At 50.1% G+C, this 27280-nt stretch overlaps 1 protein-coding gene across 1 annotated transcript in view; it reads right to left on the bottom strand.

The window, feature by feature from the left end:
• The window catches only part of CIT (citron rho-interacting serine/threonine kinase), a 159611-nt gene that overhangs the window by 69755 nt on the left and 62576 nt on the right, over positions 1 to 27280 (bottom strand). The window contains exons 9-16 of the mRNA XM_049787776.1: positions 15296 to 15401; positions 14044 to 14187; positions 12526 to 12645; positions 6419 to 6589; positions 5666 to 5716; positions 5256 to 5309; positions 3607 to 3747; positions 1869 to 1994 (exon numbers count right to left, since the gene is read on the bottom strand). Of these exons, the coding sequence (XP_049643733.1) occupies positions 1869 to 1994; positions 3607 to 3747; positions 5256 to 5309; positions 5666 to 5716; positions 6419 to 6589; positions 12526 to 12645; positions 14044 to 14187; positions 15296 to 15401 (913 nt within the window). The remainder of the gene's footprint in view (positions 1 to 1868; positions 1995 to 3606; positions 3748 to 5255; positions 5310 to 5665; positions 5717 to 6418; positions 6590 to 12525; positions 12646 to 14043; positions 14188 to 15295; positions 15402 to 27280) is intronic.

Raw genomic sequence — 27280 nt, 5'->3', positions numbered from 1 at the left:
TATTATTTTTATCAGATCAAACTCTCCGCCCTGTTACGTGGACACTGTGGCCCGCTGCTCCAAGTTCTTGCACTTAGAACAGTGCCTGGCACACAGCAGAAGCTTGCTAACTCTTCGTTGAATGAATGAATGAATGAATAAACACAGCAGCAGTAAACAGAGAGACACTTGGCCACCTCAGAAAGACTTAACTGCTTCATCTGTTCCAAGCAAGGAATGAAGGTGATGGCGGTGGGCTTGCAGGGGTTCGAGGGGATCCTAAGAGCCTAACAGTACTCACGGTACAACTGGACTCACAGCGGACAGGTGCCAAGAGGAACTGGGATGACGGAACAAGAGAACAGAAAGGGCGGAGAACAGTCACATTGGGCCTTTGGGTCGGGACAGAGCTACGAGGACTGGGCAGGGATCAGAACCAAACAGTGGGACCGGTTTCTCTTCCATCTGTTTGCTCAAGACTCGTGAAAATATACAAACACAGAGACGGGAAAAGTCTGACGGGACGTGGGAGGCTGAGGGGGGCTTCTAGTCCTCTAAGTTGGTCTACATGGCTGCTCGTGACTCATTCCCAAAAAATGATGCAGAGAGACACAGAAAGAGAAAGCCCAACCGTTCCAGTCACACCAAGGCACAAGAAGAGGCAGCGAGGTAATCTCCCAATTTCAAGGTGACCAATCACTGGCCCTGGGACCACTGAGGCCCAAGCAGAGTTCTTCAGGAGACTCATCTGCCTCTCCCCTCCTTGAGTGTGCAAACCTGAAACTCCTCTATCACACCTGCTCCCTCCCACCCAGCCTCCCTTGATTCGGCTAATTTGGTCTTCAAAGCTGAAAACAGCACCGTGATGATTATATGCACCTTAAAAAAAAAACTTGCTACATCTGAGGGGATTGGGGGAAATATTAATAATAATAACCAACTGTAACAGAGAAAGTGAGTGGGCGAGACGGATCTGTGATGCATACTACTTGGGAGAAGAGAGAAAAAAAAATTCCACATGACTCATTCCTTTCTCCAAAAGCAAGAATTCGTTCGGGGGATTCGGTCTTGCAGGTCAAAATCCTGTATGCTGGCTGGGCCGGCCACTGGTACTTCTCTGCTGAGAAAAGTTCCTCAGTGCTCCTATAAAAATGTACTTCCGAGGGGCCGGAGGGATAGAACGTGGCAGGGCGTTTGCCTTGCATGTTGCCAACTAATGAGGAATGAAACCGGGTTCGATCCCTAGCATCCCATATTGTCCCTGAGCCTGCCAGGAGTGAATTCTGAGCACAGAGCCTGAAGTAACCCCTGAGCACCGTGGGATGTGGCCCAAAAACCAGAATAAAATAAAATAAATTTTTAAAAAATGTACTACAGGGCTGGAGTGATGGCATAGCAATAGGGTGTTTGCCTTGCACTCAGCTGACTGAGGACAGACCCAGCATCCATATGTCCCCCAAGCCTGCCAGGAGTGATTTCTGAGCTTAAAACCAGGAGTAACTCCTGAACATTGCTGGGTGTGGCCCAAAAACTAAAAAAATAAAAAAAAAATACTACAGATGATGGAATATGAACTCAATAAAAATAAACAGATTAACAACAAAAAAAAAGGAGCAAAAGAGAATAGTAAAAAAGAATGGCTCCTCATCATGGATCTGTTACCAGTGTCAAAATGATTTCCCCCTTTTAGCTTTGGAGCGGGAACAAAACCCCCTGGCATGGGCAAGCCACCTGAGCGTACCAGCGTGGCGGTGACCTCTCCCCCTGGCCAGGTTTGGCTCCTCCTCTCATCCCCTTCCATCAGCAGCCTCTGGCCGGGCTGGCCGGGGGCTTTTATTTGTTTTTATCGTTTTTTTTTTTTTTTCCAGAAGCTTCGGTTCCCTGCTCACCAGAATTTTATCAGCCATCTGCTGGATCTGTTGGGACTTTGTCTGGATGTCATCCTTCAGTCTGTTCTCTCTACGCTCCATGGTCTCTAGCCTCTTTACCTTGTTCTCCAGAGAATGGCGGCGTTCCTGTAGGTCAGGAATCGAGAGAGTTTTAGTGGGCCTGCGACCAGGGGAGGGAGGCCAGAAGACGAGTCTCAGGGACCCCTGCCACCCCCAGAAGCACAGCAAGGAAGGAAGAGAAGATACCCAGACCCAAGTACTGGGCGTGGAGCTCCTAAGTGTGCATTCATTCATTCATTCATTCATTCTGATATTCAACGGACACTGACTTTGTGGAGAACCAAGCAAGGGGGCAAGAGGAAGCCCCCTTCCCCCCCCCACTTGGGGAAGAGCAGATAACTCAGGACGAAGAAGCGGAGAATAGGAAGTGGAGAGAACCGGGGCCAGAATCACCAGCCAGCAGAGAGATGCTGTGAGGAGGAAAGGAGAACTGAGGAGAACTGAATCAAAAGGGGCAAGAAAAGGCAAGAGGCGTGGACTTGGGACAAGGCCCAGGAGATGGGGGACTTCAGGGGAGATGGTAGGAGTATGGGGAGATGGGCTTAAAGTGCCATCGGAGGCCCCCAGGAATTCTGAAGTGGCAACAGTACAAGAAGCGAGAAGGAGAGTGGAACAGGGTGGGACCAGGTCAGGGGGGAGCCCCTGGATGGAAATGCTGAGAATTGGATATGCAGAGAGAATGGGAGAATGGGGGTGAAATTCTGAGGCAGGACCCCCTGAGTTGTTGAGGGACAGCACCACCTCAGAGGTCTAGGAAGAAGCAAAGAGAAAGAGAAGTTTGGCCAAGACAGGACACGTGGCCAGAGGAAGAGAGCCTGCACTGCAGGAAAGCAGCTCCAGGAGTTAGGGGGACAGAAAGTGTTGCTGGGTGGCAGAGTTCAAGGAAGGCAAGATTTCAAGGTTGGAGCCACCAGGTACCTAGCAGGAGAAAGACAAGATTGGTGGTTGTCAGGGCGAAGAGACAGGTTCCTTCCCCACATGATAGTTGCACCCCCAGCCCAGAAGCCAGAGAAGGTGGCAAGCCAGTGCAAGGCTGCCAGGTAGGGGGCTGAGGATGGCCGCACAACACAGCAAGGAGAAGACGGCCCCGGCGTGTGGAGGACAACTGGAAGCTCCAGAGGGTCATAGTCCCCAAAGAGAATGCGCGAGAAACAGATGGTGGGATGGAGGAAGGCCCCAAAATGGCCTAGACTTAGCCTCAGTACTGTGTCTGAGACAGGGAGAAGGCATGCATGTGTGGCCTGGTCTATTTAGAAATGACTTAACACACAATGAAGCAAGTGAGGAACAGGGAGCCCCCATCCCCAAATCAGAGCATCCTGAGTCGCCAACATACATGGGAATTGGCTGAAGCCTGGACCGGGCTGGGCGGCATGGGGAGAAGAACCAGAAACGCAAGGCACTGACAGAAGAAAGAGGGAACGTGGTGCCTCAATGTTCAACCGAAGGCCGTCCCAACCAGAGAAAAATGAACGAAAGGGGCAGGTCTTGGGGTACAGCTATGTCTCCCCACTATGGTCAAAGCACCTCCCAGCTTTAAGCATCCAAGGGCAGGTGGTTCTCTCAGAAGGAACAGTGGGTCCGGCTAACCCCGGCCAGCTGCTCCTGGCCACTTGCAGCTGGCCAGCTGTGCCGGGCCCAGGTTTCATCCACCTGGGCCTGCAGTCACAGCGCTCACCTCAGCTTCCACCAGCTTCTTTTTGATGCCTTCAGATGAGTCCTCCCGGTTCTGCAGCCTTTCCAGCTCGCGCTCTGCTCGCTCCTTGGCCTGCCGGATGTTCTGCAGCAGCTCGGTGGCCTCCGTGCTGGCTTTGACCGCCTGCCGGAAGGAAGGGGCCGAAGGGATGAGCTGGACTTGGTGGAGCACCAGTCCTAACCAGGCCCACCACTGCCCCGACACCACATCGACCACCAGCCCCTTAGGGAAGGGTTCGAGAAGGAAAGGGGAGAAGGTTTAAATGCAGATATGTACGAGTCCAGAGATGATGACAAATATATATCCATGAGGCCTGAGAGATAGCATAGTTGTAGGGCATTTGCCTTGCACACGGCAGACCCAGAAAGGAAGGTGGTTCAAATCCCAACATCCCACAGGGTCCCCCAAGCCAGCCAGGAGCAAATTCTGAGAGCAGAGCCAGGAGTAGCCCCTGAGCGCTCCTGGGTGTAACCCCCCCCAAAAAAAGATATTTCTTCTTGGGGGCCAGAGAGATAGTACAGCAGTAGGACGTTTGCCTTGCATGTGGCCAACCCAGGAAGGACTCAAGTTTGATTGCCGGCATCCTATAGGGTCCCCTGAGCCTGCCAGGAGCAATTTGAGCAAAGAGCCAGAAGTAACCCCTGAGTGCCACTGGATGTGGCCCATAAAACAAAACAAAAAATCCAGTGGGCCAGAGCTCAAGCTCAGGGAGGAGGGGAGGAGACAAAAGGGAATATCAGGGGACACCAGGTATCCAACATATTCATCTTTCAAAACACAGAAACCCCTGTTCTATTTTCTCTCTGTGTTATTCTAAGGTGCTCATACATATTCTTTTAACATTGCTGAATCTGGAATAAAGCCCACAATTAAAGCCGAAAACATTTTTTTCTTTCTTGAGGATATAGAAGACAACCAGGAGCATCTTCAGATTCGATGCAAAATAGAACACGAGGACAAGAAAGGTCTAGCAGAATCTATCTGCCCAGCAACTAATGCAATAATGCCATAGCAATTATTTCTCCTGTACTGAGTTTCCATACAGGAAAACTACAGCATAAAAACAAAAGATATCAACATATTTTTCTTCCCAAAATAATTAGAGAGGAGCGCAAACATCATGGCAACTCACAAATTCACATTCTGTCTTGTTTTTTAAAAAAATATTTAAAAAAATTTAAAAACACGAGACTAGAGAGATAGCACAGCAGTAGAGTCTTTGCCTTGCAGGTGGCTGACTCAGGAGGAACGTGGTTCAATCCCCGGCAACCCATATGTTCCCCAGGTGCTATTTCTGAATGCAGAGCCAGGAGTAACCCCTGAGCACTTCTGGGTGTGGCCCAGAAACCAATCAATCAACAATGAATCAATCAATAAATAAAGTTTAAAAAAATATTTAAAAACAAACACCTGGTGGTGCTCAGAAATCATTATTCCTGTCCAGTTATGTGCAAGACCACTATACACTAGCTCAGCCCTCTCTCTCATCCCATCTGCTCCCCTAAACTTGCCAGGAGTGACTTCTGAGCTCAGAGCCAGGAGTAACCCCTGAGTGCCATTGGGTGTCGCCCAAAAACAAACAAAAAAATTACATGGAAAGGGGAAGGGGGAAGGAGATGGTCCAGACTTACCTTTTCCAGCTTCTCTTGGAGCTCCTGGATTTTGAGCTGCTGCTCAACATTGATCTGGATAATTAACAATCCCCCAGGGAGAAAGCAAAAAGTAAATTGGAATTATGGGTTCTGCAACATATTCTTGAGGTTCCATTTTTACCAAGATCTTTTGGTTTGGGTCTATGATCTCTAACCAGTCATGAAAACAAAGTAAAGGACGTATGTCTGTCCTCCTTGCAGAGATCTTGAAGCAAACCGTGGCTACTCAGAGGTTGTTCTATGGGACAATTACCCAGAAGACACCCCTCACCCCATCCCCTTTTGTTCCAAGAATATTCTCAATCGATGACTCCTGAGGCAGAGTACTGTGGGAGATTTAAAAAGTCATTTTTTTATCCCCCAAACAGCGAGTCCATCATGGAAAATACCTTCTCCAATTTGGAATATTCCCCGACTTCTGGCTTCCCTGGATCTTTAGCCTGGAATGTAAAAGACAGGACTCACTAGAACATCAGAAATCTCAGTGCAGGTACTTAAATTAAGTTTTTTTTGTTTTTTTTTTGTTTGTTTGTTTAATGGAATCAAATCCTGAACAGCACCCCAAAGAAGAAACCTCAGAGTCTCGGAGCAAATCCTACCTGTGCTACCTGATGGGTCTCTGGGACCAAAATAAGGATCACGGTGACAATCTTACCTTTCACTTGTGAGGGAAAGGACCATGTGTGGATACCTAACACTGCTTACTATGTTCAGGGATCACTTTTTTTTGTTTGTTGTTTTGGGACCACACCTGGTGGTGCTCAGGGATAATTCCTGGCTCTGCGCACAGAAATCGATCCTGGCAAGCTAGAGGACCCTATGGGATACTGGGGATCAAACCTGGGTCCATCTCAGATAAGCAGCATGCAAGGCAAACACCGTACTGCTGTGCTATTGTTCCAACCCCCAGGGATCACTCTTAACGTTGGTGCAGGGGATAGAACCGGGTTGGCTGTGTCCAAGTCAAGCGTCCTGCCCGCTGACACCAGCTCTCAGCCCTGTTGTAATCTATCCTTCACAAATCCAGAGCATTTCAATGCTTTCCACCCCAAGCCAGACAGCCAGCATCCCTGCCACTCAGGCCGCCCGAGTTTCTCTCAGGGTTCGCTGGCCCGCCGGCCAGCCAGCGAGGGTCTGGCTACCTTCAGCAGTTTGTGCTGGCAGTCGGTGGCTTTCCTCTTGAACTCCTCCGCTGCCAGCCTCGACTCTCGCAACTCGGACTCGTAGAGATCGCTCCTTCTCCTCGCCGAGACCAGGTCCTCCTCCAGCTGGCTCATCATCAACCTCATCTCTTCCACCTGAGCCTGGTACTCCTGAGGAGGAGCCACGAAGAGAAAAGAGAGCACATTAGCACAGCCTGGAGGAGGAACACCCTGAGAAACGTCCAGCAGAAGATGGTCCGTCAGCACGGCCATTGAGACAGCACAGGCCACTGACGAGAGCTTCGAGTCAAGGGCGGGCACAGTGACTGGGAAGCACAGCCCCTTGGAGGCCTGCAGAGTCCTGATAAAGGGAAAAGGGGCTGTTCTCGAAACAACTAGGGTGGATGGTTCACCACAGGGCAGCTCTCCTATGTCTCCTCTGAGGGAAATCACAGCTACCATGTCCTCTCGAACGTACCTGTCCAAACTTGGTTAGACTTGCTGATGGGTTTGAAAAGGAACCTTTCAGGGCCAGAGTAATAGCTCAGCGGTAGGGTATTTGCCTTGCACGCAGACGACCCGGGATGAATCCGGGTTCAATTCCCAGCATTCCCATATGGTCCCCTGAGCCTGCCAGGAACAATTTCTCAGCACAGAGCCAGGAGTAAAAACCTGAGGTGCCGCTGGGTGTGACCCAAAACAAACAAACAAACAAAAAAAAAAGTCCAGACACTTTTGTTTTCTATAACACAACTTGCATGGGGGTCTAAACAATCCAAAATGCAACCAGCAGTGCTCAAGGGTTATTCCTGCTCTGTGCTCAGAATTGCTACTGGGGAGCTGGAGAGATAGCACAGTGATAAGACATTTGTTTTGCACGTTGTTGACCCAGGATGGACCCAGGTTAGATCCCCAGCATCCCACATAGTCTACTGGGGCCTGCCAGGAGCTATTTCTGAGCACAGAGACAAAAGTATCCCCCGAGCACTGCAGGGTGTGACCCAAAAACCAAAACAAAAAAAAAAAATTACTCCTGGAATACCAGAGATTAAACCTGGGTCAGATGCATGCAAGGCAAGCTCCCTACCCACTGTGCAACTGCTCTGGCCCCTGAAAATAATTCCTAAAATCAAAATAGAAATTTTAAACTAATAATTATTCTTTATCACCATTATAATTTCTCAAAACTGGATGTACCAGACTAAAGAAGCATTTGTTGGCTTTGAAATTTTGGGGTCAAGTATGAAAATAGCCTTTGTTAGCAAAACCAGAGTTTCTATGAATAAAGGCTAGGAATGAGTGTTCAGACTGAGATTGGATCTCTGTGGCTAAAGGTTTCTTTTCTTTTTGGTTTGGTTTATGGGCCACACCCAGCGACAGTCAGGGGTTACTCCTGGCTCTGCACTCAGAAATCGCTCCTGGCAGGCTCGGGCACCATATGGGATGCCGGGATTGAATCTGGGTCGATCCAGGTTTGGTCGCATGCAAGGCAAACACCCCACTGCTGTGCTATCGCTCCAGCCCCTCTTTTTGGTTTGCTTTTGAGGCCACACTCAGTTGGGCGCAGGGATCACTCCTGACAGTGCTCAGAGGAACACATGATGTCAGGAATCAAAATGAGGCCAGTTGTGTACAAGGCAAGCACCGTCTCTCTTGCTGCAGAAGGACTTGTGTAGATTCCTATGGAGGTTTTTGCTCAGTAGGTATCTAAGGAGTGGTTGAAAAGAGGTGGGACAAAGTGAAAAGTTTCGCCTCTTTTCCTTCTGATTCAAAGAAAACAAACAAAACACGCTGAGACCTTTAGGGGTCTCCAAAAGGTCCACTGGCTCTGAGTAAAAAGGACAAGGCAGCCCCAATTCTAGTCTGTGAAGGAGGCAAAGAGCTTCGAGACTATCTTGGGGCTGGGGATTATGGTAGGCACCCTTGGTGATGCTCAGGGGTTACTTCTGGGTCTGTACTCAGGAATCACCCCTATTGGTGCTCAGGGAACCATATGGAATGCTGGGAATTGAACCCAAACCTAGGTCAGTTAGATGCAAGGCAAGGATCCTACCCACTGTACTACCACTCTGACCCCCATCAAGGCATCTGTTTTTATCACACAGCTTTCTGTCCTTTCTTGAGCTGATATCAGGAAAAAGACAATGCGATTTTTTTTCATTTTTGTCGAGAGCAAGGGCAGCCTGGCTGTTCACCACCCCCAACCCTGAGCTATTGGCACCCAGTAGAGAGTAGAAGCAAAGGCAAGATGCAAGCAACGTCTCTTTTTTTTTTTTTTTTTTTTTTTGGTTTTTGGGCCACACCCGGTGACGCTCAGGGGTTACTCCTGGCTATGCGCTCAGAAGTCGCTCCTGGCTTGGGGGACCATATGGGACGCCGGGGGATCGAACCGTGGTCCGTCCTAGGGTAGCGCAGGTAAGGCAGGCACCTTACCTTTAGCGCCACCGCCCGGCCCCGCAAGCAACGTCTCTGTCAGCTGAGTTGCCTGGGTTCCCAGACTGCTGTAAGCTTCAGAGCCAAGCCCACTTCATTGGTCAAGCCATCATGGTAATTATGCTGAAAACTTTGAGGCAACCCATAAAGCCAGCGGCTAGCCAATCCCTGCTTCAGGAAAAAATCAGAGAGAAAGAGAACCTGTCCCATTTCCAAGGACAGCAGAGAGGTGCTTCTTGCCCTGGATCTAAAGGGTTGTAGGTAAGAGTTAAGGGAAATCAGAAAGGGGAAGCGAGGCGAAGAAAGGGGAGACACGCGAACAAACACAAAGGCCTGCAGAGAGCATGGTTCCTGAGGGTGCTTCAGAACTCAGGGGGAAAGAGGGGAGTGGAGTTCACATGGTCTAAATCAAACTAGAAATCCCACATCAGAAATATCTCCTTTAAAGCCAGTGCAATAGTATAGCAGTAGGGCATTTGCCTTGCATGCAGCCAATACAGGACTGACTGGAGTTCGATTTCTGGCATCCCATATGGTCCAGGGTCTGCCAGGAGCAATTTCTCAGCGTAGAGCTTGGAGTAACCCCTTGAGCATCACCGGGTGTAACCCAAAAACAAAACAAAACAAACAAAAAAAATAGTCTTCTCTAGAACCCTGATTTCTGTTTCCCTTCCTAAGGTAGGGCAGGAGTGATGTCTAGTGGGTAGGGTGCTTGCCTTGCATGCGGCCAACCCGAGTTCAACCCCTGGCATCCCACATATCCACTTAGGCGCTGCCAGGAGCAATTCCTCAGTGCAAAGCCAGGAGTAACCCCTGAGCACCACTGGGTGTGCCTCCTGATAAAACCCAACCAACAACTCAGGGAGACCCCAGGTGCCTTTATTTCATGGCAAATCCAAATTCTCTCGCTAAGTTGAAGCAACAAAGTGTCGAAAATGAATGAAGGAGCTGCATAGATACAGACACAGGCTCAAGAGAGGCAGGGTGAGAAGACACAGCAGATCCAGCGAGAATCTCCATGCTGCAAACCAAGCATGGAGCATTGGCTGAGCGCATTAAATGCTATTTTTCTCTCCCGGAACTGCAAATATTCTGTGCCACAAAAAACTTTACCAAGAGCCTTTGAATAAACTCTCCTGATGAGACATAAAACCAGAACCCAAGTTCTAGAAGTTTCAACAGCCACCAGATCTATGCCTCCAACTGTGCCATGAAGCATGAAAGTTGTCGCTTTGAACTCAGCCACCTCCGGCTGGAGCCTTTTCAGGATAGCTTAAGTGGGTCTGCGATGTGGGAACCCATGGATGCCAGCTGCCCGCTCCCTCTGGTGGTGGACAGCTTTCATTTCCCCCACGGGGCGGCAGAAAGTGAATGTCCCAACATATGTCAACTGACAGAGAAGGCGGGGGGGGGGGGGGGAATCGGTTCGCTGAGTTTCCTGGGCATTGGCTGCATTGATATGTCAAAGATGAGAGGGGACCCGGTTTTAAATATTAAAGTGGGAGGCCAGAGCAATAGCACAGTGGGGTAGGGCATTTGCCTTGCATGCAGCCAATCCTGGAGTAACCACATTCACTTCCCAGCATTCCATAGGGTCCCCCAGCCTGTTAGGGGCAATTTCTGAGTGCAGAGTCAGGAGTGACCCTTGAGCACCGCTGGGTGTGGCCCAAAGACCAATCAATCAATAAAGTCTAAAATCATTTAAAAAGAACAAATAGGGCCCGGAGAGACAGCACAGCGGCGTTTGCCTTACAAGCAGCCGCTCCAGGACCAAAAGTGGTTGGTTCGAATAGCCTGCCAGGAGCTATTTCTGAGCAGACAGCCAGGAGTAACCCCTGAGCAACGCCGGGTGTGGCCCAAAAACCAAAAACCAAAAGAAAAAAAAAGAACAAATAAAAGTAAATATTAAAGTGGCAGATATGCTAACAATGGGACCATCCTGCCCCGTCCACACATCCACCCTAACACTTTCATTGAGGATCACTGAATGCATTGAACTATTTTTCAGGCATTTGTTTGTTGGTTTGGGTTGGGGGGGGGGGGCCCACACTTAACTCCTGGTTAACTCCTGGCTCTATGCTCAGGGATCACTCCTGGTGGGTTTGGGGAGACCCTATGGGTTCCTGGGGATTGAACCTGGGTTGGCCCCATGGGCAAGCCTGCATACGTACACACTTACATACACACCCATAGTACTATCACTCCAACCCTGTATCTTGTTACAGCCCCCCACACCCCGTAGCTACAAGTAATGTCCCACAGAAATAAAAAATGTACATTTTTTTTCGCATCCCTGTTTCCCTTAGACCCTCTGAAGTGAATGAGGGTTGCCTGGCAGCTGTGAATTCAGTTCTCCAACTATTCATTGCCACCTCTCCATTCAAGTTTCTATTCACGGTTTCTTCAAAGAACGGGGGGGGGGGGGGAGGATTTTTCATGCTAAAAATGAAACAATGAGGGAAAAAAAAGTGAACGAACCATCTAGAAACAAAAACCTTTTAGAATGATGGTGGTGGGGGTAGAAAATGGGACTTTGAAAGATCCCAATTCTCTTCCCAACACACCTGTGAGGGTTTTGCCCCTCGGATGAGATCTGCTGAGTGAATTCTAACTCAGTTGGACTATGCTCTGACACGATTCTTTTGTTTTGATTTGTTTTGGGGGCACACCCGGCAGCACTCAGGGGTTCCTTCTGGCAGGCTCAGGGGGATTCGAATCACCATCCATCCTGGATCAGCCACATGCAAGGTAAACACCCTACCACTATGTTTTCTCTCGGGTTCCTCTGACCTATTCTTGATGTAAATAAAACAGTGATGTAAAAAAACAGCATTTTCCTGACTCCTTTCCAAAATGAGACATGGAGGAAAGCTATAAAATATAATGCTTCTATATAAATCCCTGAATAATCTAAAATAACCTGAGGCCAGCAAGTAGGACATTTTTTCTTGCATGCCGGATTCCATCCCAGATCCTGACCCGGGTTCCATCCCCGGCATCCCGTACAGTCCCCCGAGAGCCTGCCGGCCAGGAGCAGTTCCTGAACTCAAAACCAAGAGTCATCCTTCCCTGAGTGCTTCCAGGCATGGCTCAAAGAAAAAGCTAAATCAAACAAAAAAAGTTGGGCAAACTTTTTTTTTAAAGTAAACAGCCAGCTAGGAAGCAATGTCAGCTCTGCAGACTCTACATGGATCCCCACTCACCCTTGCCACTCCGCGAGATGCTCGGCCTGTACGCCCATCCTTAGAGCCTCCGAGGTCCATCTAACGGCCGCATGGCACCCGCTTCCTACCTCCAACGCTTGCCCCCAACCGCTCCCAAGACACAGACACCATGCTTGACGTGGTCACAGAAAGCGTGGTGGAGGTGGTGATGGTGATGGTAGTGGTGGTGCTGCCCAGATCTTCCTGCAATGTCTTCCCACCCCACACCTGTCACAGTACGAATCAGCAGCGCTTGGAAGGAAGGCAGAGTCCAGAGGAGCTGCAGCCAGCGCCTCTGTCTGGGTTTATATAAATCGTGGTGACAGCAAGTTCCGAGCGACCTACATCCCTCGCTCTGCTGGCCCAGCCCTCCCTCCTCCCCACGGCTAGCTCAGCTGCTGGAGCCCCTGAAGCGAGCACAGAGGCCTGAGCAGTGCCCCTGGTGGGCAGGTGGGCACACGGCAGACGTACCTGCTCTTTGATTTCCTGGAGCTTCCGGCTCTGCTCTCTGATGTCGTGCAGAAGCTGCAGCGCCTTGTCATCCTCCTGGGACACCTCCATGCGCGCCTGCTCCAGACTTCGCTTTAAGCTCTGTGGAAAGCAGAGAATTCTTGATAATGGGGGGGGGGGGGGCGCCCGCAGCTCCTGCACTGCTGGAGAAAAGAGTGAGAGAGTGAGCAGCCCGCTGAGCTTGGCAGGCCCTGAGTCGGCCCAATGTTTCCAGCTGGCTCCTGGGTTCGAGGGTCCTCCTGTAAGAATGCCTGGGTGCGAGAGATACCAACTGCAACCCAAAAAAAGTGCATATCAGCCTGTCTCTGCCTACCAGCCAAGTGTCTATCCTGATGAACTCTAACTTCAGTGCTCAGGGAGTCTAAGGCCTCGGGGAAGAAACCTCCCTGGCCCTGACTGGCCAAGCCCGTCTGCGCGCTCTCAGGTCGCAAGCTCTCAGGCCTCTCTCCCTTTCAAAGCAGAAGCAACTTTCCTCCCCACCCTGTAGGCCCTTAAGTTTCCTGGCACCTCCTGCCTTGGGTTTCTAGGGACACCTTTCACCCAGAAGGGGTCCCTCCATGTTTTGGGGGAACATTGAAATTGGTATCTGGAATTACGTGACTGGATAACTTCACCCACCGAGGAAAGGCAGGCGAGTCTGGAAGGGAAAACATAGCGGTTATTCTTCATCAGCCATATTCTAGAGGTTTTTTTCCTCCGTGGTGTGAGGCAGGGTGAGGGGAAAATAAAAACCAAAAAACAAAACCAACAACCCTGGAAAAATGAAATTCAACATCTTAAAAGACTGTTTGGCGTGACACATTCAAGAACACCTGCATGGAAAGTTTTATCACGAGACAATGGAGAAGACAAGTCTACACTTATGAAGGAAAAGGGAGAAAAGATAAATTAAAATAAAGTCGTGTGGTGAGCGATGGGTGAAGATCCAAGTTTCAGGGGCTGAACTTGCTGGTCGTTCCCTGAGGGTCTGGCCACTGCTTTTCGGGACCAGATCTAGTTTCTGTTTGTTTTTTTTTTCTTTTTTCTTTTTTGTTTCTGGGTCATACCCGGCAGCACTCAGGGGTTACTCCTGGCTCTATGTCCAGAAATAGCTCCTGGCAGGCTCAGGAGACCATATGGGATGCCAGTGTCCATCCTGGATCAGCTGCATGCAAGGCAAATGCCCTATCAGTGTGCTATATCTCTCTAGCCCCCAGATCTAGTTTCTGGCTCCCACAGTCAACTGACCCTGTGGGCCAAGATGCAGGGCAGAGGGCAGAGATCGGAAGACATCTGGACTGCAGGCCACACTTATGATGGTGGCTGTGCCCATCACAAGGGTTGAGAGAGCCTGAGCCTCTCCCTCATCCGACTTCCTCGCCCTTGGCCGGGAGGTGCCTTGGGGGACTGTGGGGGACCTTCATGGCACAGGATGAGACACACAAGACAGACCAGGACGGGCCACCTGTGAGGGCCAGGACGGGCGCGGGGGAGGCTCACACTGCATTCTGTGATGTAGGTGGCAAGGTCCTGTTCCAGGAGGGATCGCTGAGTCTCAGAGGCCTTCAGCTCCACCTCCTTCTGACTAAGCACGGCCTCCACCTCTGACACGCGCCGGTGTAACCGCGTCATTTCCTGCTCCATCTGCAACAGACACACCGGGCTGGTTAGAAGGGTCCTCAGAGGGTCGGGAACCAAGCCAGCAAGCAAGCCAGAAAAACAAAACTCGTGCAGTGCAGTGCAGTGAGCTGGCTGCGGTTCGGGGAGGCGAAGGGGGACGGGGTAGCGTCTCCTCGTCCACCTGGCGGGCTGGGTTGGTGCCCGGAAGGCCAGAGCTGCGGGAGCAGGGGAGGGATGAAGGAAATACCATTGCTTCTTCGCCCGGGAGCGAGCCGGGCGTGCGGGTCTTCACGAGGGCGGTCACCAGAGCTAAGTCACTCCTCTCATTCACGGCTCAGGTCCCCCTGGATCACTTCTCAAAGCCCAGTGAGCCAGCAAGCTACAAGCATCATTTTTCACCTGCTGGCTTTTTTTTTTTTTTTGTGGAGGAGGGGCCAGAAAGGGGGGGGCCTTGGATTTTTGCTTTTTGTCGTTTGGGGTTGTTATTATTATTATTATTATTTATTTTTTGCCAGACGTCACTCTAATTTTATCCCAGATCCATCTTGGTTTCCCCCCAGGTCCTTGGAAAGTGCTAGAGGACAGATCCAGGACAGGGCCAGGAGCTACGAGAGGAGGCCAGGGTTCAAGTGCCCTCTCTGGAATCCCAGGCCAAGAGAAAGAGCCTCGTGTGAGCTTCAGGAACTGCGAGCGAGGGTGTTAAGAGGCGTCTCGAGCGAGCATGACGAGCTACACGGCGGCCGCTGAGATGCGAGCCGGAGGCTTAAGAGCCGTCTTCGCCTCACTCAGAGCGGGTGGGACGCATCGCAGCCATGGGTGAGGCCCCGGGCCCGTGATGAAAGCAGACATCGGGCTGGGTCGTGCTGAGAACCGGGGGCCAGCTTTAGATCCAGGGCCTCCTCCAGTTCGGACTTAAAGGGGTGCAGGCCGGGCCGAGGCCCAAATTCAAGTCCCGTCCCCGTGAGCTTGCTGGAGGTGGCGGCAGAGACGCCGGACTTCCCTCGCTCCCCCGCTGGTTGCTGGCCTCTGGCCGGCTCGGCTGGCTCCACTTGGGTCAGCAGCGGCCCCAGGTGGCAAACACTGACAGGAGGATCCTGGAGCAAGGAGGGAGGCCGGTGGTGGAGTGAGATACCTTGTGGCACTTGTCCTGGGAGTCTTGCAGCTCTTTGCTTTTGATGAGGAGTTTCTTTTCCATGGAGCTGATCTTGGCAGGGGAGTCAACACCCAACACGGCTGGCCTGGGGGAAGAAAATAAATGAGGTCAAGGTAGCCAGGACAGGCCGGGAGCACCCAGTGGGCCAGGGGAGAGGCTGACAGCCTTGCAGCACGGGGACAGCAACCCAGAGACCTGGGGCCCACTTCCAAAGCTTCTAAGACTATCCAGGAGGAAGCAAAGCCAAGGGGAGGGGAAGGAGAAGGAAGAGAAGGAAGAGGAAGAAAAGGAACCAGGTGTAAATTCAGCTCCATGGAGCTAAGGCCACCTGCTGTTTTGGGTTTCTGACTTGCTGGGGGAGGTGACAGGCCAGTAATAGGCTCTCGGACCTGAGGTAGCGGACGACTCAGCCAGCACATGGGGACTGAACCCTAATCTGCTTCCAAAATAGTTCTGTGCCCCAGAGCTACAACAGCAAAAGCAGCAAACAAGGACCATAGACCCTGGAACTCTGTGGAGGACAGCCAACCCACTCAAAGGAGTCATGGGGGGAAATAAGCCTGAGGCCCATTTTAAGAATGAGGTATTGATGGGCCGGAGTGATAGCACAGAGGGCAGGGCAATTGCCTTGCACATAGCCAACCCAGGACAGACCCAGGTTCGATTCCTGCCATTCCATATGGTTCCCCGAGCCTGCCAGGAGCAATTTCTGAGCACAGAGTCAGGAGTAACCCCTGAGTGCCTCCAGGTATGGCCCAAAAAGCAAAAAAAAAAAAAAAAAAAAATGTATGGGGATTTGAGGTACATGCAGAGATGCTCAGGAGACAGTAAACAGACCAGGGAACAGCACCATGAAAGCAAAGTACCTTGCTGATAGTCCTCTCACCGGGCCCAGTCATGAACTATCTCAATGTTCCTGAGGTAACTTTCAAGAAAACATCCCCCAGACAAACAAAAAGATGAAAGAAAGAGCAGTAAACATCTCAGAACCAAGGTATCATGACCTCACGAGAACTAGAAGGTTCTTCTGCCTTCCAGAAAAGGATGTCCTTGAGTCACACCGCCCACAGATTTCATGGCATCCCTGGGAAAGAACATACTTCTGGGCAGGGGTAACTGTCCTCCAGGTCAGCGTTCCTCAGTGGTGAGCACCCTAGGCTCAAAATCGGGGACTGGTGGAAACGGTTCAGAGCACCAAGGATGGGGTCCCAATAGGATGGCTGGGCAGAGCCACAGCTGCACCACAGTCCCACCTACCTAGGCCAGACCGTGAAGCGTTTAACACTGGTGGCCAACAAGCGCAAACAACTTGCCCGAAGGAGGGCATCCATCCTACTTCCTGCAGCCCTGTCCTTGCCCAAGAGGCTGATTCCCTCAGCACCTCAGATAAGATTCAGTACCCAGTGGCCAGAGAGATAGCACAGCGGTAGGGCGTTTGCCTTGCACTTGGCAGACCCGGGTTCCATCCCCATATGGTCCCCTGAGCCTGCCAGGAGCGGTTTCTCAGAGCAAAGCCAGGAGGAAACCATGAGCGCCACTGGGTGTGACCCAAAACAAGAAAACAAAAGACAGCACCCAGCCAAAGGCAAGAGACAGCAGCATGGGACTGGCTGGGCATAGCCCAGGATGGCTGCTGGTTCTGGCCATGGCCGGGGTGGAGCTGCTCCTTTGCCCACTAACCAGCCACAATCGGTCACCCCTCACTCAACAGAACCGCTCAGAGCCAGGTTTCCCTCTCCGTAAAACGGGCATCGTTCTCAACCCAGTTCACCATGGTAGGCCCATAGCACGGCACCAGGCCCTCAGTGAGAGTCCCACCCACGTCAACCATTAATAACATCGTTAGTACCAGAGCGGTGGCTTGCCACATCACTGCCCCAGCCATGGCACAAGAGGCCTCAGGGGCACAGGAGGCCTCAGAGGATGACCAAAGGCAGCTTGAAATAAGAAAAACTCAGGGAACACCAGTGTGTTGTTTATTCATAGAAATGAGCAACTGAACTCTAGAAATAAATCTGCTTTGGCAATCTCAACTTGGGGCTGAAAATGCGGCCACAGTCGCAACATCTCACTGGCTCGCTTTGGACCCTTTGCCGAGACAATTCCCGTGCAGGGCCAACCTGGGCCCTCCCATCTGACGTGCAGCATGGCGCCTGGCATGACCCTGAGTGAACTAGCTCTTTTAATTTATTTATTTATTTATTTTTGGTTTGGAGGTCACACCCGGCAGTGCTCAGGGGTTCCTCCTGGCTCTACACTCAGAAATCACTCCTGGCCGACTCAGGGAACCATATGGGATACCGGGATTCAAACCAACGTCCTTCAGCACCTAAGGCAAACTACCGCTGTACTATCTCTCCAGCCCCAGAACTAGCTTTTTAATGTTTTCCCCAACTTCTTCTCTTGAAGAAATTACAGACATCCCCCAGAAAGGACGGTGAAACTACAAACATGTTTGTCATCATGGTACACAGCGGTAGGTGCATATTTATTTTATTTTATTTTATTTTTTTTGGTTTTTGGGCCACACCGGTGGTTACTCCAGGTTACTCCTGGCTATTTGCTCAGAAATAGCTCCTGGCAGGCGCAGGGAACCATATGGGACGCCAGGATTCGAACCAACCACCTTAGGTCCTGGATTGGCTGCTTGCAAGGCAAACGCTGCTGTGCTATCTCTCCGGCCCCAAATAAAGATATTAAAAATAAAAAAAAGCAATAATAAAAAGAAAAAAGAAAGGACGATGAACTACAAAAGGGGTCCCATAACCTTCGGTGATCGAGTCACCCATGCACTTCATGAGCCAGCACCCAGAGAAGGACAATCAGACGGTGAGTGATGGCAGGTGGTCAGGGGTTCGCAGGACACAGGGCTGATCTGGACCACCCAGCAAAGGATTCCCAAAAGGAGGGCACGCCGGTGCCCACCCACCAGTCCCACTCCTGCTAGTCTGAAGCTTGGCGAATGTTCGCTGCTTGGAAGTTTGAAGTACCGCAATTAGGAGCTGTTTTGAAAGAAGGTACTAAGGATATCTATTATGTTTATTATTTAAGAATTTAAAAAATCACATTTAAAAAAAAAGCTACAGTAAGCTTGCTTGCTAAGACTAAAAATGACTTGGAACCGATCCACAATTGTAAGGGTGGCAGCTGAGGCCAAGGAGAGAGAAGAAATAGCTCAGAGCCTCTCTAAATCTGCCCTGGTCTCCCTCCAGCTGCTATCAACTAGGAAGCTTTTAAAAATTTGTATGGGGGCCCGAGAGATAGCATGGAGGTAATGCGTTTGCCTTGCATGCAGAAGGTTGATGGTTCAAATCCCAACATCCCATATGGTCCCCTGAGCCTGCCAGGAATGACTTCTGAGCATAGAGCCAGGAGTAATCCCTAAGCACTGCCGAGTGTGACCCAAAAAAAACAAACAAACAAAAACAAAAAATAATTGGGGCCGGGCGGTGGCGCTAAAGGTAAAGTGCCTACCTTGCCTGCGCTAACCTTGGACGGACCGCGGTTCGATCCCCCGGTGTCCCATATGGTCCCCCAAGCCAGGAGCAACTTCTGAGCACATAGCCAGGAGTAACCCCTGAGCGTTACCGGGTGTGGCCCAAAAACCAAAAAAAAAAAATTTGTATGGGGGGGCAGAGCGGTGGCACAAACAGTAGGGCATTTGCCTTGCACACACGAACCTAGGACAGACTGAGGTTCAACCCCCAGCATCCCATATAGTCCTCCAAGCCAGGAGCAATTTCTGAGCGCATAGCAGGGAGTAACCCCTGAGCATCACCGGGTGTGACCCAAAAACAAAAGCAAAAAAATTTGTATGAGGGGGCAGCCAAAGCGATAGCACAGTGGTAGGGCGTTCGCCTTGCACACTACCAACCAGGGACAGACCTGGGTTCAATCCCCGGCATCCCATATAGTCCCCAGAGCCTGCCAGGAGCAATTTCTGAGCACAGAGCCAAGAGTAATCCGAGTGCCGCCACACATGGCCCAAAAACAAACAAAAAAAAATTTTGTATTGTTGATGGTTTGGGGCCACTCCTGGTGCTGCTCAGTGGACCATAGGGAATGCCAAGAGGATTGAAACTGGCCTCGTGCCATCACGGCAAGGTTACATTTTGGCCAAGATAAGATGAAGATGCAGCCTCGGCTGCCCCCCACAGCCTTCTCTCCTTCCTCCCCATCCCCAAGGTTATTCCTGGACAACTGCTCAGGGTCCCAGCAAGTGGGTTCCGGCGAGGTGCAATTTAAAAGAGACCCCAGGCTTCCTTGTACCTGCAAGGGGCTGGGAAGGGACTACTGAACTTTCAACTTCCAGCAATTAGGAAGCAAACCCCTCTCGGGGAGTCAGAAGCTTCAGCAGGCAACAAGGGGAGGACATGGCTTCATGCTCTCTTCACTTGTCCAAATCACAGACCAAAGTGGTATCTCGGAAACACTCCCCTCCCTCTTGACTATTTTTAAAACATAAAAGGGTCACGTGTATCTCCTTTGTATATATATCTCAGATGTATTCCCTTAATATCTATAACTCTTTTCGAATATCCTCATAGAGTGACAATTTTGCCTACTGGATTTGTTATTTGATTGTTTGATTTCCCCCATTTGAGATCTGTTTTATAAGCAATACTGGTAGAAGAATATCTCTGTATAGATTTCATGTATGTGCCATTACGGGGAATGTTGGACTTTATTCGTTGGCCCCCAGATCACCAATAATATCTTGTGGTATTGCTTCTCTTTTGCATAGGCACATTAAAATGGGAAAATAATACATATGCAAACAAGTTCTTATCTAATAGAAATGGGAACACAAATTTGGTAATGTAATTAGGCCTTTTATCCTGAACATTGGCATAATGATTTGGCTCAGGCCTCAGAAGAATGGGCATCGCCCACACACACCTGAATAATGGATACCATCTATGGAAACAACCACAATTGTCTATAACATTACCAGGATCCAAGCCTCTACCAGGGAAGACCTACCACTATTTTGGCATTGACTTACTCCAAAGAGTGCTCCCAATACCCAGACAACTCAGCAACAGCCTGCTTGCAGGGCAGATCGCTCCGCATTGAAAGGTATGCTGAAACTAGAGGATGCTCCACATCAGCCTGACATCGATGAAAGAAATGCACAGAATCTTTAAATATAAGAATTTGATACCAACAACAGCTAAAGTGTGAAAAAGTTTCACCGGGACCTTGAGAATGACTCGAGTTGGACGGACTGCTATGACTGGAACCCAGAGTCGGTCTTATGCCAATAAACTTCTGTGGTGAGGCCTTTTTGTAATCAGGTCAAGGATTTTTTTTCCATTTTCCCCATTTTCCTGCACCTATGCAAACAATGGCGATTGCCATTATCACACCTTTACTATAGTTTTTTACTCTTATCCTTTAAGGAAAAAGAAATACAACTTACTGAACTTAAAAACAAATAACTGTAGTAGAATGCCTGTCTCGAATACAGGCAGGGTATGGGAAGGGGGGAGGGGGTAATGTTACACTGGTGAAGGGGGGGTGTTCTGGTTATGACTGTAACCCAACTATGATCACGTTACTTAAATAAAAAATATATTAAAAAAAAAAAAAAAAGAAAAGAAACTGGCCAAGTGCAAGACAAATGTCCTCCCCTCTGTCCGAGTCATTACTTTGGTCTCCACCTGGGAAGCTTTATAGGCTTGGACGTTGGTCCCAAGTGCAGAGTAAAAGGCAACAGTGAACTATGGACAATGATGTGCCAAGGTGGATGTGAGGGCAGCAAATAACCCTCTGGAGGGGATAAGAATCAAGGGATGCGGGTGAGGAGGGGCTGGGCTGATGTGGGGGCCGGGGTCCATGGAAAGTTTCAGCATCTTCCTCTAGCCAAGTTTGCTATGAAGCCAAAATTGCTCCCCCAAAATTAAGTCTCATGGGGCTGGAGCAATAGTAGTACATCAGGGAGAAATTACAGCCACTTGTATTGCAAGTGGCTGACCCAGGTTTGATCCCTGGTATCCCCTATGATGCCTTTACTAGGAATTACTAGGAGTAATTCCTGAATGCAGAGCCAGGAGTCAGGTCTGAGCACTGCTGGATATATCCTCCCACCCCCAAAAAAAAGTCTCTTTAAAAATAAAAACCCCAAGTTTCAGGCCCCAAGTGGACCAATTAAATAAAAAATCACCAGATGAAAGCAAGTCCCAAGCAGCACCATTTTTATTAAGTCCCCCTGGTGACTCTAATGTTTAGTCCTGGCTAAGAACCATGGCATGAAATAGAAGTAGTTGAGGCTTGGGGTCGAGCCATTTAAAATTCAAAGGGTGACCATGCCCAGCATCTTAGAGTAAGAACAGTTTTTTTGTTTTTGTTTTTGTTTTTGTTTTTTTGGTTTTTTTCGGCCACACCCGTTTGATGCTCAGGGGTTACTCCTGGCTAAGCGCTCAGAAATCGCCCCTGGCTTGGGGGGACCATATGGGACGCCGGGGAATCGAACCTCGGTCCTTCCTTGGCTAGCGCTTGCAAGGCAGACACCTTACCTCTAGCGCCACCTCGCCAGCCCCAAGTAAGAACAGTTTCAAGGGCCCTGAGAGATAGCACAGCGGCGTTTGCCTTGCAAGCAGCCGATCCAGGACCAAAGGTGGTTGGTTGGAATCCCGGTGTTCCATATGGTCCCCCGTGCCTGCCAGGAGCTATTTCTGAGCAGATAGCCAGGAGTAACCCCTGAGCATTGCTGGGTGTGGCCCAAAAACCAAAAAAAAAAAAAAAAAAAAAAGAACAGTTTTAAAGTTAACTGTGGGGGGCTAGAGTGATAGCATAGCAGTAGGGCTTTTGTCTTACATGCTGCTGATCCAGGACAGACCCAGGTTTGATTCCCAGTATCCCATATGGTTCCCCAAGCCTGCCAGGAGTGACTTCTGAGCACAGATCCAGAAGTAACCTCTGAGTGCCGCTGGGTGTGGCCCAAAAACCAAAAAATAAAATAAAAGTTAACTGTGGTGGACTATAAACTTCAGGACAATGTACGTGGCTTGTGACACCATTCCCACCAGCAGTTTTTAAAAGTCAACTTGGAAATGGCTAATACATACCATTACCATGAGTTTCTATTAAAAATAGGAAAAAAAAAAAAAAAAAAAAACATGAGGGGCCCAGAGATAGCACAGCGGTAGGACATTTGCTTTGCATGCAGCTGATTCAGAAAGGACGGTGGTTCGAATCCTGGCATTCTATATGGTCCCCGAGCCTGCCAGGGATGATTTCTGAGTGCAGAGCCAGGAGTAACTCTTGAGCACTGCCAGGTGTGACCCAAAACCCTCCCAAAAAAGAATATAGGGGCTGGAGCAGTGGCTCAAGCAATAGAGTGTTTGCCTTGCACATGGTTGACCTAGGATAGACCGTGGTTCCATCCCCCAGCATTCCATATGGTCCCCCAAGCCAGGAGGATTTCTGAGTGCCATAGCTAGGAGTAACCCCTGAATTTCACTGGGTATGGTCCAAAAACAAAAAACAAAACCAGAAACAAATGAAAAAAGCCATGCTAGTCAGATAGGAAATAGAAGTCCTGCTTTCCATGTGCAGGGACCCAAGTTTCAACCCTGGCATCATCTGACCCCTGAACATCGCTAGGCATAAACCTGGAAGGCCCCAGGCACTGCCAGGGTGCCTGTCGAGGTCCCTAGCACGAAAGAACCTGAGCACTAAACAGTCAGTTTCACTTGGCTGAGTACTGCTGGGAGTGAGTGACCCAGAAGCCATGAGCACTGCGTGGGAGGACAGAAAGGAAGGGGTGGGGGAAGAGGACAGAAAGGAAGAGGGAAGAAGTAGTTTGATTTATATGTGTGCATGTTCTATTCTTTTCTTGTACACACATAGCTAGTCCCACTAACACCAAGAATATATATCACATATATATCATTTATATTACATATATATCAATATATCTCTTGTGGGTGACCAGATTCTCCAAATATCCTGATCTATTCCAACTTATTTTCTTTTTATAGCATTTTCTTTTTTGGTTTGCTTTTTGGGGAGCCACAACCAGCAGCACTCAGGAGTTACTCCTGGCTTTGTGCTCAGAAATCGCTCCTGGCGACCATATGGAATGCTGGGGATCCTCTTGGGTCAACTGCATGCAAGGCAAATGCCCAAACTCTGTTCTAGCATTTTCTATAACCAGCCATCTGGTTTTGCAAAACAGGAACAAGAGAGAAGCACTGTCCGGGCATGATGGAGAATGAGGGACACATGGGAAAAAGCAACATGGACCATTCATGGGGACCGGAAATAGTCCTATCCGCACGTGGAAGCAACTCTGAGCCTCAGTTTGAAAACCACAAACATCCATCTATCTGGTCAAACTAGAACCAGCCTCAGAGACAGACGAACAGATGGATAGACAATAAGACAGACACACACGCACACACACACAACTGACTCTTCCTCCAGGCCAGGTGGTTAATTTGGGGATGGGAACACGGGGAACGGTGGTGACGGAACAGGGAACCACCACACTCAAGCTTGGAGCTGGGTGGCAGGTTCATGCGCCAGGCCCGAGAGGCGGCAGCACAATGCGAGTGCTAAGAAAAGCACACACAGCTGCCCACACATGGCAATCCCACTCCTCCCGGCCACCTCACTGATCCTGCCAGCCATCCCCATGGAGAGGAGAGGCACTTCTGAGCCGCGGGGTGCACGCAGCCAGACACCCACACACACACAGCACTGCTGTCTCTTGCAGCACGTAGCCAAGTTTAGGTTTTCCCTCCAGTGCCAGCCCCCAAATTTCTATTTTCTAGAGAGAAAAAAAGTTGTTTGTTTTTTTTTTACTCTGAAATCAACATCTCTTCCTAAGACCCACATCTGCATCTGTTTTGTAATGATGGAGGCCCCCAAGAGTCTGAATCTATTTCTTTGGTTTTTGGTTTTGGGGCCACACCCAAAACTGACACTGAAGGGTTACTCCTGGTTCTATGCTCAGAAATCTTTCCTGGCTTGGGGGACCGAATGGAATGCTGGGGATTGAACCCCGGTCCGTCCTGGGCCAGCTGCGTGCAAGGCAGACACCCTACCACTGTACTACCACTCTGGCCCCAAGAGTCTAAATAGGAATAGCAGTGCTGGGACAGGACACAAGTTAAGGCCTTGGCTGTCATCACCAGAAGCCATGTCTGATTGTGGGTATTTGGGGTGGGGGATAGATGGGCCATCCCCGGCGATGCACAGGGCTTGCTCCTGGCTCTACACTCAGGAGTCACTCCTGGGATGCTGGGGAATAAACCCGGGTTGGCCTCCTGCAAGGCAAACACCCCCACAAACCCCTCCCCATTGCACCATCTCTCCAGTCCCAAACTGTGTTTTGTTGTTTTCTTTCTTTTTTTCTTTTTTTTTTTTTTTTTTTTTGGTTTTTGGGTCACACCCAGCAGCGCTCAGGAGTTACTCCTGGCTCTATGCTCAGCAATCGCTCCTGGCAGGCTAGGTGGACCATATGGGAAGCCGGAATGAACCACCGACCTTCTGCATGTCAGGCAAATGCCTTACCTCCATGCTATCTCTCTGGCCCCAAACTGTGTTTTCTTAAACTGACCGACCACCTTATAGACAATCTCTAAATAGTTCAAGAAAAATTTAAAAAAATTGCAGGTTCCTCCCATCTTTAAATAACCCATCTAAGTGGAGGGTTAGGGGAAGCCCTACAAAAAAACTCTACTTAAGATTCTTCCTCTCAAAAGAGAATCAGAGTGAGGTCTCTGCTGTCTGCACTCAGCAAACACCACTGGCATGGCTGCGATCATGCCTCAAAGTGAAGCTGCCCATCCATTCCCTCAGGGGCTGGACTGCACGGCTGCTGAAGATGCCACCGGCTCCCAGACTCCGAGGCCCGATTATTTTTGAGAGAGCCAAGGATGGATCCTGGAAGCTAAAACGAGGGAATCAAAATTAGCTCGGCTGAGGGGCCCTACCTTAATTGTGACCAACGGCACTAAAAATAACGTGGCACAGCAATCTGTGATAGGGTGCAAAGAGAAAAAAAAAAAGAAAAACAACTCATCAGCACTGTTCCAAAAATACGTTGGCTTTTAAAATCACGCATCCTGGAATTTATGAACTAACTTGATAAACCCACCGAAAACCATACTGAGGTGTTTGCAATGAACGAAGTCACGTTCTCTTAAAGATTGGGGGCAGTCTCCCCCTACATGCAAGAACTTGCGTGTGGACAGACACACACACACACTCACACACAACCAGTGCACAAACCCCCCCTCTCTATCTTTATCTCTCTGCCCCCATGTCCCCACGAGCACCCCTAATTTATACACAGGGGCTTGTGCCTATGAGAAACCAAAGGCTTTCATCAAGATGGAAGATGGAGCCCAGCTTGGGATCCGTGTTTGATTCCAATGCCTGGAGTTGACCCCTGAACCCTGCTATGGGCTCCAATATCAGACAAGGGCTCTTGTGCCCTGTGCAAAGGCGGGAGTGGGGTGGGACTTAAGGAGTAACTGGAGGGGCTGGAGAGATAGCACAGAGGTAGAATGTTTGTCTTGCACGCAGCCAATCTAGGACAGACAGTGGTTCAAATCCCAACATCCATATAATCCCCATGCCTGCCGGGAGCGATATCTAAGCGCAGAGCCAGGAGTAACCCCTGAGCGCCACCAGAAACACACAAAAATAAAAAAGAAGAAGCAACTCTGGCATCTCGCTCATGCCCTGGGTAGCCTGGGTGTGGCAGTGCCTTTCAGCCTCCAAAGCAGGCTCCAGTTGTAGCAGCATCAAGCAATTTGTCGGCCAGAAGCAGGCGGGACCTGTGGCCCACGGGCATTGCTGGATAGAAGATATGGTGACTGCCTGCATGACACCCAGAAAAGAGTGTCAGCCGCCTTTGAAGGGTAAGTGTGCAGTGCCCAGAGAGAGATTCAAACCACATGGAAGGGGCTGGCAGGATCCCCAAGGCAACAGAGTCTATGAGAGGCTCGCAGGGGAAGGCACTGTCTCAGGCAACAGGGGTCTCTCTCCTCAGCACCTGAAGGAGTCCCCTGGCTAGAATCCCCCAGAAACAAGGGGTAGTATGGACCCAGGGCAGGTGGGCTGGGGATTGGGGGGGTATCTAAGCAGGCCAGAATCTCAAGTTCAGGACTGACTGTCCATTCTGGGCAGGCGAGGACTGAAGCTCTGAAAAGCCATGTCGGACAGTGACCAAAGGCCTGTGCTTCCATGGTGGACGTGAGTCAGGAGACTACAGGCAGAGGAATGAGAGGTGAAAGGGGCCACGGGAGCAGAGCTCTTCAGAGTTCACCTGCCCACTGGCATCTGCCCTGAGCAGTGCACAGACTAGCAGTTGGTTTGGTTTGGTTTTTGGGTCACACCCAGTAGGTGTTCAGGGGTATTCCTGGTTCTATGCACAGAAATATCTCCTGGCAGGCTCAGGGGACCATATGGGATGCCAGAGATCGAACCCAGATCCATGCAAGGTAAACACTGTGCTATCTCTCCAGCCCCACGTCTAGCAGTTTGGATCAAGGCAGCAGCCCCATGAATTTCCATCTTCCAACAGGACACCTCCAAATGCACCCCAGATCCCTGTCCCAATCCAGAGGTTGAAGAAGGCTGAATTTTGGGGCCTTAGCAACGTGTGGGATGGAGAGAAGGCTTCAAGAAGCCTCTGGGTTCTAAGCAGTGGTAGAGGACATGATAGAAATGTCTTCTTCCTATACGAGGGTCAACCCCAGTGGTGCTCGTGGCCATTAGGGCCAAACCCAGCTGTCCTCAGGGGCTACCAAGACAAGGCCTAGCAGTGCTGGGGGTGCCTGGGATGGCAGGGATCTAACTCAGGCCTTTAGCTGAAGCAGGCTGTCACCCAAGCCGCCACACACCACAACCCTGAGGCGCTTCCAGGAAAAAGCTAAGAGCAGCACCTAGTGGCCTCCCGAATAAGTGCGTCTGAACTGGGGTGGGGTGAGGGTGAGTGGACAGAGG

Source organism: Suncus etruscus, chromosome 15, assembly GCF_024139225.1.
Source record: "Suncus etruscus isolate mSunEtr1 chromosome 15, mSunEtr1.pri.cur, whole genome shotgun sequence".
NCBI lineage: Eukaryota > Metazoa > Chordata > Mammalia > Eulipotyphla > Soricidae > Suncus > Suncus etruscus.
This window is presented reverse-complemented; position numbering and strand designations above follow the sequence as displayed.